Source organism: Siphateles boraxobius, unplaced genomic scaffold (genome assembly GCF_051911475.1).
Source record: "Siphateles boraxobius isolate OS27281-9 unplaced genomic scaffold, OSU_SipBor_1 31, whole genome shotgun sequence".
Lineage (NCBI taxonomy): Eukaryota > Metazoa > Chordata > Actinopteri > Cypriniformes > Leuciscidae > Siphateles > Siphateles boraxobius.
The window spans coordinates 688,862-705,298 of NW_027508931.1; the positions used below are offsets into that span (position 1 = coordinate 688,862).

The window sequence follows — 16,437 nt, forward strand, 5'->3', positions numbered from 1 at the left end:
ATTAGCTAACGCCCAGAGTATCTCATGTTAGTCACAAGTTGTTTCTTGCATCTCATCAGAGAAGAAAAGAGATGTGGGAATTTATTTAGTTTATAAGGCCACATGAATTTAAAAAATAATAATGAGCACAGATAAATCATTTATAATAAAAACCGCAACATTCCACACATTTTCAGGTAACTTTAATTCGCTGTGTGTACATGGAAGGCTGTAGGCCCTCCCATACCTTGTCGCTGCTCATACCAGATTTCAGCAATTCTAGATAAATGAAAAAAAGATTGTGATGACACTTGTGAAATTCACTTGGATGAAAATTTAGCTTTTGACAATGAATGCTTTGTCACTCAAATCACAGAGAACATCCCTTTATTGTTGAACAAAAATGTGGTAACTATCCTTGGAAAATGTCTAAAATGTTCTGAAAGCCTTATTCACACCATCAGCGACAAATTCATCCTGAAGCATTTGCTGAACATATGCTTGGAAAAACTACCATATCTGCAGAAATGAGAATGACTACAGACAACAAAAAATATATAGTGAAAGTATATCTTCAGTAGGCTATGAAAGTAGCAATTACCCATTAACATGATGAAACCACTTGCAAACATTCTAGCATTTAACTTTACAAGAAACACCATTAATAATACAGATTGGACAAAAGATGCTGATATCAACAAAATGTCTGGCCTTTCAAATTAGCTGATGCTGGATGATGTTCTAGGGGATGGGGTTACTAACAAAGATTAAGCACGTCTTCAAAAAAGTTTCAGATTAAACACCAAAAAGCTTCTCATCTACAATGAAATTCCCTTTAAGGAAAAAACTGTGTTATTTGGCAGACATCAGATAGAAGTATGTGTTGTGGAGGACAATTAGTTTATAAGCAGTATCATTCCCAATGCTCTCACTGACAGCTATGCCATGAGCACTGTGAATGGCTTTTAATTATACAGGGCAGCTGTGTGAAGGAAGCCAAAGGTCCTCTTCTTATCTTCAAATGTCTGTTAAATTGGTGTCATAACACTCCCTCCCTTCATCTGCCAACATTAGCCAATGTTGAGAGGGATAAAATACAGGAAAGGAGACCTTCAGAAGGAAATCTTTTTGGTGGGCTGCCAAACCAGTCCAAGGCTGAATTTGCTGCAAAGACAGAGAAAAAAAAATCTCTCTCTCATGGTCACCAATTGGATATTAGCCATGAGCAGGTCCATACAGAGTCTGCTCATTTTTATACACAAATATTATGTGTAATTTGATAATATGGTAGTCTCTTTTTAACACATTTGACCCATATTTTAATCCATTCTGCAAGATTCCACACTTTCCTACGGAATTTAGCAATTATTGACGAATTGGAGAGAAAAAAAATACAAGAATGTTTAAAGAACATCAAGTGCTTTCGCAAATATGCCATAAAAAATAGCAGCACATTGTACTGACCTTACAATCAAGCCTATAGTTCAGCAAGCAATGCACTGGAACTGTAAGGAGGAAAGCCTTTTATTGTAGCTTACACAAAGGGAGTAAATACCCAGTATTTTAAAGCGCCTCTTAACTCTGGTGACCTAGAAGTAAGAGGCATTTGGAACATTTTAGCCAGCTGTTATTTTAGGTTCTCATCACAGTGATTGTTTATAATTGTCCTCTCAACAGCGCTGTCTATTTTTAAGGTTTCTGCCCCTGTTTGAAGTCATGCACTTGGTGACAGACAGATACACATGCCTGGAGGTAAAGTTTGTGCTATATATATGCTACAGGAATTCCCAGTGGACACCTAAGGCCCTGTAGCTCCATAAAGGTATTTTTATATAGAACACTGCTAAGGGTCTACACCTCTTTAACAGCATTGGATCTGTGGGTTCATTTGATTGGATCCATTTTGGCCTGCTTGCCTGACTCATATACGCAGTGCATTCTAAATAATGCTAATAAATCCAATTTTTTTTACTAGTGTAAAATCACTCAAGAAGGGTACTCAAGAAGTGAAGGTAGATTAGATGAAAGGGAGGTGAAATGCAAGTACTGAAATACAGAAAAGGAAAGAAGTCTTGTAAAGTGAAATTCAAAGTTGATGATAATAGCAGAGACAATTGCCAAAGGAAAATCAGACTTGTGTCATCAAAATGTCTAAGTGTAATGTAAGATGAAAGCATTGGGAAAATGGTAAAAGTGAAAGAAAGAAAGAAAGAAAGAAAGGGATGAAGGCATTATTTAGGAGCTAACAGCAGTGTTCAGACCCAAGAGAGAGAGAGAGTAAAATCAGGAAATCAGGAGAGGACAGGTGCATTTGAATAAAGATGAGGACGACAGGCTCCTCTCCACTCCTGAATACCATACACTTACCATTGACTTTGAGTGGAAGGGGGAGGACATGAATAAAAATGAGCGTGGTTACCTCTCTAAACTCCCACTATGCCTAGAGTGTGTTTATTCACATGGAAAGAGTGATTTGACTTGCGTGTATGTTTAAAGGATTAGTTCATCCGAAAATGAAAATTCAGTCATCATACTCACCCTCAAGCTGGTCTAATCCAAGGGCTTTCAAGCTTCAAAAAGGACACAAAAGCATCATTAAAATATGAAATGTATTTTTATACATCTCGTATGCTTACATTATAAGTCCTCTGAAGACTACAATAGCATTGTGTGAGGAACAGACTGAAATTTATGCCATTATTCATTGATAATGTTCCCCGGTAAGAGTCAGTAACTTGGAATAGAATGAGAATCTGTCCAATTTTATAAACAAATCTTTCAGGTTTTGTGAACTAGATCCATTGAAAAAATCTGACTCAAACAATTTGTTCATGAATCACTGCTTTTCTCGTGGAATGAATATCAAATTCGTTCAAAATTTAAATTGATGTTGCTTTCATGTCATGTTAAAACAGGGTTCCTCAAATGCAGAGTTTAGCTCCAACCCTGATCAAGCTAATCAAGGTCTTCAGGATCACTAGAAAAATCACAGGAAGGTGAGTTTGATCAGGGTTTGGGCTAAACTCTGCAGAACAGTAACTCTCTAGGAACGGATTTTAGGAACCGTGTTAGAGCCTTTGCAGCCCCTGTCCTGGTTCAGACTGACGACAGAAGGTATGGACTCCATAGAAGCTTTCATTGGCCAATGGCCACTTAGCGTAAAGACACCAATGAGAGTTTGTTGTGTTCCGCAGCATGTTTAGGGGCAGGAAAATTGTAACGTCCATATCTCTAAAATAAAAGGCCGATGTGTAAAACTCTTGGATGCATTTTAAAGAGTCTATGCTGCGGACTTTACATACTTCACATACTTTTGGAAATCCAGCGTTTAGTTGATCCTGATAGGCGCTCATTGTCACAGATGTAAACACAACATCTTACTTCTTCCATAAGGGGGTTTGGCATCACGGCATCTTTTTTTCCAGGCGAACCGTTAAAGAACGAGTCACACACTTCTCCCGGAAATCCTGTAGAAAACAGCAGATGACGACTTTGAAACCAATTTCTTGTGCCTTATGCATCAGACGTTCAGCCAACAGTCCGTGGGCATCACTTCTGAGCTTGAGACTAGGCTATATAGAATTCAGAAACCCTTGTTATTAGCGACACCTGTGGCTGTTAAGTGAACTGCAGTCAGCAACTTATTGCACATGCTCGCATTCGTGCATAGCACATGTAAAGTACAAGAGAATGTCACTGAACGTGATTCAGTGCCCCAAAATATTCACGGTATATCTGAGACAATAGACCCATAGTGTTTGCAAACACCGATTACGTTTTTTGTTGGCAGAGACTACCTGGTGGCAGAAAATGACAGTTCTGCAGTAGAAATCTGTGAAAGCCATGGAATAAAAGAATAAAAACAGGTAATATCGAGTTTATATCTCACAGTTCATAGAAGGATAAACAGAATTCTGAGATATACTCGTTATTCTTTCTTTTTTCCTCAGAATTGCGAGTTTATATCCCACAATTCTGACTTTTTTCCCACAGAATTGTGATACAAACTCACAATTGCCAGTTATAAAGTCTGAATTGGGAGATACAAACACGCAAATTCAAGAAAAGCAGTGCGCAGCTGCAAGAGACGTAACTGTGACGTCTACTCCAAATTGGTCTATAAAATATATAAATCAGGTTATGTGATGGTATATTTGTAACTATAGGATATATAGATCTGGCTATATGAGACTATAGTTTGAATTAACCCATTTGCATTAAACATTAATAATATAGTACAGAAAGACTCTTTCAGCATTATTGTGAACATTGTAAGCAATCATTTGATGTGTCATAAAACGGAAGAGGGGCTCTCGGGAGCGCAGTAAACATCACATCCTTTTAATTTTCCCGGCAAAAACATCCCGAGTCCTTCATATAAAAATCAGTATATACAGGCTCTCATAGACATCCTAGAAGGTCGTGGAAAATCTAGTTTTTTTACACATTGACAATAATTAAGCAATTAATACATGAACATTCTTATAGCACCTTTAAAAGTACAGCGATGCATGGAGTGTCTGCAGAGTACATGCGCACTGTGATCTGATTGTTTCTGTATGCACATGAAGCTACACTTATTCATTTCTGTCTAGAATGAATCAGTTTTTAACACAAAGGCCACAGTGCCAGCTTCGAGAACATTGATTAAGTGAGGGAATTATGGCAGTATCATTGAAATTCCCACCTGCAGAGTCTGATGTCTGCACAGGACAACATCAGAGCACAGCACAGCACCTCATCTCCATGTGGGAAATAAGCAATGCAGCAGAGAGGCAGGGGACTGCTGTGGGGGTCAGCCATTATAGAAATCTGGATAGATGTGTGGAACATACTGAACATCCTTCTAAATGGTTGTCGAGCAGCAGGAAATGGCAGTAAACAAACTTTGTGCCCACACAGGCCTACGCACAGGGAGAGGGAAGATTGAATTATGTAAACAAGACCATTATCTTCAAGTGAAAGGATGAAGTGCCGCCCATCCTATCAAAAGACCCAACATGGTTTTTAAGGGGAATTAAGAATTTACATAAAAAACAAACAGTTGTTTTCAAATTAGTCTAAAACATACATAACACATATACAAAACAATAACAATCTAATCTAATCATCTAACATCATTAGAGGGACACTACAAATATTCCTCTCAATTTACACTGTTCAAATGTTTGGGTCTGTACATTTTTTTTGTTGAATCTCTTATGCTCACCAAGGTTTATTTGATCAAATACAGTCATCAGTGATACATGACTCCAGTCATCAGTGTTACATGATCCTTCAGAAATCATTCTATTATGCAGCTTTTTTTAAAAGCTTAATTGGTGCTCAAGAAACATTTCTTATTATTATCAATTTTGAAGAGAGTTATACAATAAAAATTCAGGATACTGTTCGAAAGGACAGTATTTAATTGAAACAGATCTTTTATCTAATAAAATCAATGTATTTAATATCACTCTTGTTCAATGAAATGCATCTTTGCTGAATAAAAGTATTCCTTAAAAAAAAAAATCTTACCGACCTCAAATTTTTTTTTCTCAAACCAGTATTAAAACATGAATGGAGAGTTTTAAAAGATCTTGCATATTATTTTAGTTTTGAAAAGGGGAAGGATTAATGCTCGACTCACTAGTGATTCAGAGATACGTGACTTAAACCCTGCTGATTCCTTTCCTAATTTTTTTTTTTTTTAAGCAGTCCAGACAGTGGTGGAGATGGAGCGTAGGGCATCAAGGGGGGCATAAGTTGGCAAAGAAAAGGAAAAGCCAACCACTAGGGAGGAGGTGGAGACATTAATTATTAAGTCAGAGTAATTAACAGCAAGACATGGTTCATTTAAAAAGAAAGTGTCCAAACCAACTGACATGATTTATTTCTGTCAAACAGTGAAACACGATTAAAATGACGGCAGGGTAATTACCATACAAGCACTCTTAGCAAAATAAATTCTCAAGACAGTAGTAAGTATACATGGGAAAAAACAAAGACAACTGCGCCCTTCCATTTAACCATCAAATAAAAAAGAACAAGGTTCCTGAATGCTTGTGCGTAGACAGCCTCAAAATAGGATGCAATATTGGCCGTTAATATTACTTAAAGCCTCACCGTCAGAACAAAGATATGAATTATGCAAAATAATTCAGTTTAAGCTGAAAACCCTTATCTGAGCATCTTGATGAGGTTTTCTTCCCCATTAATATCACTCTCATTGAATGGTTAGGTGTGTCTGACGTACTCGGATTGTAAAATGGGGTTTCTGAGGAAAAGTTCTTGAGAAGACAAACATCTTGAGCAGTTTCTCTTTCATGTTGAAGACGTCATGCAATATCGGACAAAGGAATTGTAGAAGAAAAAGATGGTGTGGGTGCTGTCTATGAGCAAACATTTGATTGTGAAGGCAGACCAGTTTTTGGAGGGCTGTAACAGGCCAGAGCTCTGAAAAATGTTTCCACCTATATGACAATAAAAACCGACAGTGTATGCAGGGCGAATGTGAATATGGGACAGTCTGTGTTGTGATCAGTGAATGTGTCTGCTCTCTCCTCGTCACCGTTTCATGTTGTTCAGACGCACGCTCTTCTCCAGCTCAAACTGCCGCAAGTCCACTCTCTCTAGGAAGTTCTTCCGCTCCACGTACCTACAGACACATGCAGCAGAGAGAAGAGATGGTGAGGACGCAGAGATAACGGTGAAGGAAATAAAACACATGCAAACAAGCACTTGGCAAGAATGACAATGACACAAACACTGGGTCTTGCTGTTTTTCTTGTGTCTGTATGAGTTCAATGACTGCATATGCTGAATATCATCTTTCCCATTGTGTCTTGGAACGAAGCACAACAACAGTGAGTGGGGACAGTGGGGTGTTGGTAAATGTCAGCTATTAAGGCACTCAGGTGGCACAGTGATTTCACACACATTTTTTCTTTTCTTTTTTTCAGCGTGGTCGCTCCACAATGCTACTTCCTGTCACAAGCGGTTCGCAACTGTGTGGTTCTCCACATTTTGGATGTCTTCCTTATCTGACACACCGAGTTCAGGTTTTGAAACATTTACTCAACCCTGGTGTTGTTCTATACCTAGTATGACTTCAGTTTTTCTGCAGAACACAGAACACAGTTTCTGTTTTTGTTCATACAATAAAATTCAATAAGGGTTCCACAGAAGAAAGTAAGTCATTCAGGCAGTGCCATATAAAGTCAAGTTCAAAACTTTCGTCTCAGACAGCAAAATATTGGCTTTAGTGAACCTGTATCCATTAGATGTCGGAGGTTATATGTGCATGTACTCAGCCTCCCTGTTTATTGTCATTACAAGACTCGCTGATACTCAAGGTGAGAGCAGGTGCTGAGAACAAAGAAAATAAAACAGCCCTTTCAGGCTGACATCATTTGGTTTTGTGGTTTTCCTCATAATAGTCTGGGTTCGGGTTCAGGTTGGCTGATGATCAGCAGAGAAGGGCATCTCCTACACAAAGCTTTATGTGAGGTCTAAATGAGTTGTTCTGGTGAGCAGTGTGCACACTAGGAAAACCCTTGGAGCGGCCATGTGATGCTTCGGGGCAGAGACTGAACATTTTATTAGATATCATATCACGCCCCTACCAATGATGAAAAGAAGACAGAGAGCAAAAGCTGATTGCCTGTGTCTTGTTTGAAGTCCTAATGGGATCTCTGTGAAACACACACAAACACCCACATACTCAAAACAAAATCTGTTTTAAGGCTATGTGATGTTTTTTTTTCAAGTATGCATGAAATAAAATTACCTATTTCTAAATGCTATTGATCTTATCGAGAACAATCCATCCATGCATACGTTTTATTATTTATAATAATAATACAAAAAAAATGCCCTCGTAATCTTTAATCAAAATATCATAAGACTTTCCAGTGAAATGACAGACTTCTCTCTGGACTTTTTCAATAATTTAGTTCGCTTAAGCCCTGCCCCTGCAAGCTCATGTTCATAAGCCTCAATTTTCTGAGTGCAACAGCCAAATCTCAAAATCCAATCAACCGATGAACTCTCCATGCCCTACATTTTTACTTTTTTGATATTCTGTTGCTCTCGCATGTACATCACAATATGAAAGAAAAGACACGTTGCTACTTCAAGTATATCGCGACTTTAATTTTGTTTTTGTTTTGGGGCGGTTCTGCCACTGTGGTACTTGATGAACATAATCTTCATGATCAGTTTTGAGCCATCAAAAAAATGTCCTTGTCAATTCTTCAAAGTCAGCCTTTTTGAAAAGAATTGCATCATGCAATTACTGTACATTGTGGCAGGGTTAAAAAAAAAAAAAGTTCAAAGTCAAACAGAGTCATAATTAATGTCCCTTCCGCCGTTATTTCCTAAAGCGAGGATCTGCACAGCAGTAGGTGTTACACACAGCCAGGAAAAGCACAGACTTTTCCACATTTCACTCTTATACAGGTCCTTCTCAAAAAATTACCATATTGTGATAAAGTTCTTTATTTTCCATAATGTAATGATAAAAGTTAAAATTTCATATATTTTAGATTCATTGCACACCAACTGAAATATTTCAGGTCTTTTATTGTTTTAATACTGATGATTTTGGCATACAGCTCGTGAAAACCAAAAATTCCTATCTCAAAAAATTAGCATATTTCATCCGACCAATAAAAGAAGTGTTTTTAATACAAAAAAGTCAACCTTCAAATAATTATGTTCAGTTATGCACTCAATACTAGGTCGGGAATCTTTTTGCAGAAATGACTGCTTCAATGCGGCGTGGCATGGAGGCAATCAGCCTGTGGCACTGCTGAGGTGTTATGGAGGCCCAGGATGCTTCGATAGTGGCCTTAAGCTCATCCAGAGTGTTGGGTCTTGCGTCTCTCAACTTTCTCTTCACAATATCCCACAGATTCTCTATGGGGTTCAGGTCAGGAGAGTTGGCAGGCCAATTGAGCACAGTAATACCATGGTCAGTAAACCATTTACCAGTGGTTTTGGCACTGTGAGCAGGTGCCAGGTCGTGCTGAAAAATGAAATCTTCATCTCCATAAAGCTTTTCAGCAGATGGAAGCATGAAGTGCTCCAAAATCTCCTGATAGCTAGCTGCATTGACCCTGCCCTTGATAAAACACAGTGGACCAACACCAGCAGCTGACATGGCACCCCAGACCATCACTGACTGTTGGTACTTGACACTGGACTTCAGGCATTTTGGCATTTCCTTCTCCCCAGTCTTCCTCCAGACTCTGGCACCTTGATTTCCGAATGACATGCAAAATTTGCTTTCATCCGAAAAAAGTACTTTGGACCACTGAGCAACAGTCCAGTGCTGCTTCTCTGTAGCCCAGGTCAGGCGCTTCTGCCGCTGTTTCTGGTTCAAAAGTGGCTTGACCTGGGGAATGCGGCACCTGTAGCCCATTTCCTGCACACGCCTGTGCACGGTGGCTCTGGATGTTTCTACTCCAGACTCAGTCCACTGCTTCCGCAGGTCCCCCAAGGTCTGGAATCGGTCCTTCTCCACAATCTTCCTCAGGGTCCGGTCACCTCTTCTCGTTGTGCAGCGTTTTTTGCCACACTTTTCCCTTCCCACAGACTTCCCACTGAGGTGCCTTGATACAGCACTCTGGGAACAGCCTATTTGTTCAGAAATTTCTTTCTGTGTCTTACCCTCTTGCTTGAGGGTGTCAATGATGGCCTTCTGGACAGCAGTCAGGTCGGCAGTCTTACCCATGATTGCGGTTTTGAGTAATGAAACAGGCTGGGAGTTTTTAAAAGACTCAGGAATCTTTTGCAGGTGTTTAGAGTTAATTAGTTGATTCAGATGATTAGGTTAATAGCTCGTTTAGAGACCCTTTTCATAATATGCTAATTTTTTGAGATAGGAATTTTGGGTTTTCATGAGCTGTATGCCAAAATCATCAGTATTAAAACAATAAAAGACCTGAAATATTTCAGTTGGTGTGCAATGAATCTAAAATATAGGAAAGTTTAATTTTTATCATTACATTATGGAAAATAATGAACTTTATCACAATATGCTAATTTTTTTAGAAGGACCTGTAGCTTGTTCTTCTGGTGTTTAGTAAAAATAATATGTATCATACTATGTTTATGAACACAGAATAGCCATCTCTGAACGGGTAAATTTGTATTTTTCCACTGAGGAAGAAGTTTTAAAATTCTAAAAATTATAATATAGTATGTTTCAATAGTACACTGAATATTTTATAATTATATATTTTTTAATTAAGAAACAGTTTATTTTTTATGGTTTGACCCATTTAAGAGCTATGCTAGTTTAAGAGTAACCTAATTAAATTCCGTAAACATTTCGGAACATTTCATTGCTCTTCATGCAATTTTTGAAGAGCACAATCTGTCGCATGGCTGCTCCGTTTCCCCTAAATCCCAGCAGAGGGTCACTATCCCCAGTTTCTCAATCCCAGAGTGCTCTGGAAGCTCTGATGCCCAACCAACCGTTTGCCTCCAGAGACTTGAGACCCTGGGTTTACCAACTGTGTGAGCTCTGACAGATCTGGATGCATTTGTTGTCCTACATTTTGTGATAAAAAAAGGAGAGAGAGATCTGCAAAAAACAGATCTGGGAAAACAGTTTCACACTGAAAACAGCCCTTGCAGTCTTCTGGGCATATAGTTTGGCCTAGTGGCCTGCACACTATGCTCTTTTCCAGTCTGTGTGTCCTCCACACCCTTCAGCACCCCTCCTCCTAAACCACATCCCTCTCAGAGAAACAGAAATATGGAAACAGTGACAGACCATAATTTCTTCTGCTTTATTTTTAAACCCCCAGGCCAGGTTTTTAATTTAGTAACTGTCCCACTCCCTACAACTGTCAGATGGAGAACTAACAGTTCTTTTCATCTATATATCAGAGAAGAGGAGCATCAGGCTATTTAAAGAAAGCCAGAAAGCATCAGTGCTGTGTGTGCAGTGGGATTTAAAGGAGTAGTTTAAAAGACAAATTTTTCAGGTAATCACTTGTTTCAACCCAAATTCTGTGTTTTGGTGCCTACAATGAAAGTCAATGGGGTCCAAAACACTGATCCAACTCAATTTCATTGCAAGGACCAAAAAAAAAAAAAAAAAAAATTCAAAATATATTTTGTGTTCCATAGAAAAAATGGAAGAAAAAGTAAAACAGGCTTGGGATAACATTAAAAAAAGTAAATAATTTCATGGTTTTTTGGTGAACTATCCCTTTATCGCTAGTTTGGATACCTAAATGACATCACTCTATATCATCATCCCCTCAGGACAAGATGCAATGACTCTCCTCCCTTGTTTTTACACCAAGCGCACCTGGGAGCATTATCCCAGAGGAATGTAGGATGGGTAACTTAGGTGACAGGGATAGTATAGAGGGGTATTCACAACTCTGAGGAAAGCAAGACAACAACAAATTTGATGCACTACTGAGATAATCAACAGCCACAGCTGTGGGATGAAACCCAGAAGTGACCTTGCAGTTACTCACCTCCAGAAACAAATGCATTCATGAAAAAGCTCTTATTCCACCAAAATATTTCACTTCCATCTAAAACTCACTATGAATGTAATCGTATTATGACTGTGAAGCAGAGAAACAAACTATGTGTGTGTAGATCTCAAATATGGTCTTGTTTAATTTTTGAAGTCTTCTGTGGTCTAAAAACTGATCTCTAGATTACTGGTACTACAGTCGGCCCTGACAGGGTAAGTATACTTAATCTATGAACTTTATTTTCAATCCCTTAAACATAATAATTTGTATCATAATGTTGTAATTTGCCAGAAAATACCATGTATTTAGGCTTGTGGTAGTAACCCTGGGGACGAGCAAAAATTAGCTTGCTATGTAAAGAAACTAAGTACCTACTCTCCATTACAGCTGGCGTAAACTTTTTCATGGCTGACTTTTAGGTATTAATTATACATTTGAGATGAACGTTGTGTGTTGAGGGGATCGATGAAGGGGTATGTCTCTTGGATCAGATATTATCAAACTGAAACCCTCTCTCAGAAATCCCATACTTAACATTAGGGAAGGGAGGGTGAGAACTGCATTTATAAAATGATTTTCCTCTTGCATCACTATTTATTATTACTATGATGGAATGAAAAATGGACGGTCTGTTCATGTGTTCAGAATTGTTTTCTGCATATGTGCTTGTGTAGGAGAGATGTGGGCGAGAATGTGACCTCGCAGTGCAAGTGTCTGCCTGCACACTTATGATTGGTCGATCAGGAATCAGCCAAAACTCTACAACAATACAATGGAGTTCAAAAGAGTCCACTTGTGACAAAGCATCTAATTAGAATTTTCATATTTAAATAGGATTTTCCCATTACAAATGATTTTTTTTTTTCTGAATAGGAATTTGGGTAAAGCATCTAATTTGAAAAGTTAAAGGGGTGATGAACTGAGAAATCAAATTTTCCTTGAGCTTTTGACATCTAAGAGGTCACCATATTATAAGAATATCCTGTAAGTTTCAGAACTGAAAACGTCCTTGTTAGTCCAATAAATGCTTTTATTGACACCAGGCTCAGCAAATGACTCGTTTTTCAAACTGGGGAACTATGACGTCAAAGAGGATAAAACACCACCCCCGCAGAAGAAGATCAACGCCTACTTCAACACGGCCGGTTTAGCCCCGCCCACCGATTCGCGCATTACACGCATAGCTAAATAACATAGGCCTACCTCGTGATGACAAACCGGATCGAGCTACCGAGCAGTAAACATGCCGTTTACTAAATATTGTGCAGTGCCTGGTTGTGGAAGAAGACAGTCGCTGCATAAGCTTCCTCTGGATTCCAATAGGAATGCATGGTTAAAATTTATTTTTAATGAGGTTCCAGCTGATGTGGGTAAAACATTGTCCGTTTGTTCGCTTCATTTCGCCGAGGACTGTTTTGTAAACAAGACACAGGTCGAGACAGGATTTGCAGACCGATTAAGATTGAAAAACGGTGCTGTGCCTTCTATATTGGATCCGACAGGAATGGTGCAACACACTTATGTGAGTAAAATTTCTATAAAAACATTAAAGATAGCCTACATTAGAAGTGGCATAAACAATTAACAATAACCACGCTGTCACAGGCTGAAGTATCCGTTGTATTTGAGGTGTTGTTGGTTCATTGTCCTGCGATTCGGGATCGGACTCTGGGTCGAACATGTATGGGCGAATCATTCAGGTTGCCATTTTACAACATTGGAAGTTTTCAAAACAATTTCCCCCACGTGCACTGACGAGTGAGTTGAAACTCCTTATTATGCAAAACTGTTATCCACTCACAGCAGTGGGCGTTTACTTCCAAGTCTTCAATGCGAGACGCCCATAAAAACCGAGCGTTTTTGAGCTAGGCTCAAAACTAGGGTAGAAAATAGCCTATTACTTATTCATTTTGATGTTTTTGAATATAAAAACCAAGCGAACGTCATAAGTTGACCTCAGACAACAATATAATTTTTTTTAAAAAGCCACTTCATGACCCCTTTAACAGGAATTTCAAAATGTTCTAATATGTAGGTTTAATGAAAGCAGGACTTGAGATGCATGAACTCTTCAAGTTTGTGTCAAACCTGATGATCATGCTCTTAAGCATGATCTGAGAAGTATCCTATCTTGAGCTTCAATGGAAGAACATCTCACGGTCTGTACAAAGTCACATTATCGATGTCACAAATGTACTTATTTGATTAGTGAAATAGTGCAGAATCATAAATACCTGATTGTTTTAGCATTTTTACTGGTTTTAAACCCCACTTAGCTACACCCTGTTTCAACTCCATCTGAAACAGGAACTATGATGAAACAGTTTATATAAAAGCAAGAAGTCAATATTACAAAATGGCATGTGCTTCCTGTAAACACTAGTTTAAATGTTTTGACTCTGGTTTGTATAAGCCTTTTTGGTCCAGCTTTGCACCATCAGCTTTTGAGTATAGCTGAAATCATACTCCTCACCTCCTTCTCCTCAAGATAGCCATCACAGGCAAGATAAGCAGGCTTAAATGAAGTGCTATTGGCTTAGCTCCCACTCCATTCATTCTGCTGATGCACTGAATACCGTTCCTAGACCAGTCAGCAGGGCAGTGTTAATCTCAAAATTACAGACAAACACATTTATTCTTTGCTTTTTGTTTCCATCAACAATATCGAAGATGAGAAAGAAAACATGGCGATAGTTTTGAAGAAGAAACATGTAGAAAGAATATGATTGTTTCAAATAACCCAATCATAGTCAATAATGTCCATGTAATGTTGAACTGCTTGAGTTTAAGCTGAACATTGAATGAACACTGGTAAACCGAAGGCCTATACTGGCGGATTAATAAACTCACCCAAACGCCAGTAAAACTGACTAAAAGTAATGAATTAAAATGTAGGGAATTTAAAATTCAAAAACGATCATCAGGTTTTACACAAACTTGTGCAGCTCAAGTCATTATAGACCCCCTGTGGTGAAAATCATGTTTTTAATGTTATTTATATGTCTGTGGTGTTTTTAACAAGACAAACCATGTGCGAATTTATCTGTATTCTCTCCTTAAAACTGCAGTGTACCAAAGACAGTCTACAAAACCCGGTTTGAAACTGCCACTGTTTCTGCCACTGTCACAAACATTTAACCAACCCTGCCCCCTATTCTCCACTGACTTTCCATGATGTTCAAAGCTTTTCTAAAAGGATACTGATTTTTAGGAGGCAGCTGTCTGATTCTGAGATGGCGAATATGGAACCTGAAGACAACCCTGTATAATTCACTTTCTCTTCTACTTCTGGATCTGTTTCTGGTTTAAACATAAATGGCTGAATTAAACCAATATTTCCTCATGCCATTGAGTATGTTTACTACAGCTGACCAAGTTGATCAGGTAGTCTGAGCCGGTGTGATTGAGAGGAGGCAGAGGCTAATTTGCAACTTGGATTGGCGTATTCTAAATGAATCAAGGGTGTAGAGTTACAGTCAAGCTATTTTAAGACATGAAGAAAAAGCTTTTAAATAGGTCATTTTGATTATCAAAGAGAAGTTTTAAGTTAAAATTATTGACTGCAGGGGGACTTTAAAGCAAAAGAGGACAACGACATTCTGAAATTCATGTAATTTCTTTAGTTCAACTTTTACCCAAATTGCTGAGATATCATTTGTAATGGAAAGAGCAGTTTTAGATTAGAAAAATGTTCTTTAAAAACTTGAACATTGTATATCTCTTCATTGAGTTCATTCTCAATCGACCAGTGAGAGGTGTGCGAGCAGACACTTGCACTGAAAGGCCACATATTTAGCACCCACATCTCTCCTACGCATGTATGAGCACGTATGCAGAAAACCAACAAGAGACAACACAGATCTTTTGACAGAGAAACAGTAATGACCAGTCTTATAATTTGGCCAGAATAGAAGATACTAACTTTTTTGTACTTGGCCAAATTTCTCTATGTGCTCATCCCTAGTCAACTGCAAAGGTCAGCATGTTAATCAAATGCATGTGCAGCATATGGTTTTACCCCAAATACATTAATTTCACCGTCCTGTTAACTTCAGTGAATAATTAATGAATTGTAATGTATGATAAAAATTGCAGTGAAATCCTATACGCCAGCACGTTGTGGCTTTAAGCACTTAAGACACTTAATGATATTTATTCAGCTCTGATGAAAATCTCGGAAGCTAGTGTGAGACACTAATGGGAGATAATGTGTTTGTCTGGGTCACTAATGAGGCTTAAACATACCCTTCTTTGCCTCGATTATGGATTGCCAGCTCGTCTGCAATGCCCTCCTCTGTTTTAAAGGCATCCCAGTCCATCTTAGACTTCTCCAAAGTGCTCATCTTCTGCTTTTTGGTCCCGATGCGATTCAGGATGCTCCCCATGCCCGCTGGCCTCTTCACACTAGAGGAAGGAAGATAAACATATTTTGGATCAGGATTTTAAAATATTATAAATGGCTGTTCTAACCGGGAAGGGCTAAAACGTGTTTTTGAAGGCTCCAGTGACATTTTGGTTGGATTTTAAAGTGGAAGAAACAGAACATCTGCATCAAAATATTTTTTTTTCTAATAAATGCAGGAAGATATAAAATTATGATACAAAGTGGAGGTAGAGGTAATCTTATGTTGGCGATAACATGCTTATGTTTCTCGCAACGTGCTGCTGGAACAAAGATGTGTTTTGAACGTAACCAAAGTCGTCTTGACTCTGAGGTTGCGCTTGGCTGCAGTAATGAAATGTTAAACGATCTGTGGAATGAAAGAGCTGAAGAGTCCAGACCAGCGGCCCTCCCTCTTATATGTGGGTGCCAGGGGGAGTGAGTGAATGTGTGGGGGGTCTGCAGGGGGAATAAGGGCTGGCAATAGGACCTTGGGGTGCATTAGAGGGTACCAGGGTGTCCAAGGACAGATGGTTTCACGCTCAGGCGAGTCATAGGAGAAAGCCTGCCATGAGGAACGAGAAGGAAAAT

The 16,437-nt window shown here is 38.7% G+C and overlaps 1 protein-coding gene across 1 annotated transcript in view; it reads right to left on the reverse strand.

Annotated features, from left to right (window-relative positions):
* Positions 1–5,809: 5,809 nt before the first annotated feature.
* Positions 5,810–16,437, reverse strand: part of cfdp1 (craniofacial development protein 1) — a 32,107-nt gene continuing 21,479 nt past the window's right edge. The window contains exons 6-7 of the mRNA XM_077248828.1: positions 15,711–15,869; positions 5,810–6,616 (exon numbers count right to left, since the gene is read on the reverse strand). Of these exons, the coding sequence (XP_077104943.1) occupies positions 6,526–6,616; positions 15,711–15,869 (250 nt within the window). The 3' untranslated portion in view covers positions 5,810–6,525. The remainder of the gene's footprint in view (positions 6,617–15,710; positions 15,870–16,437) is intronic.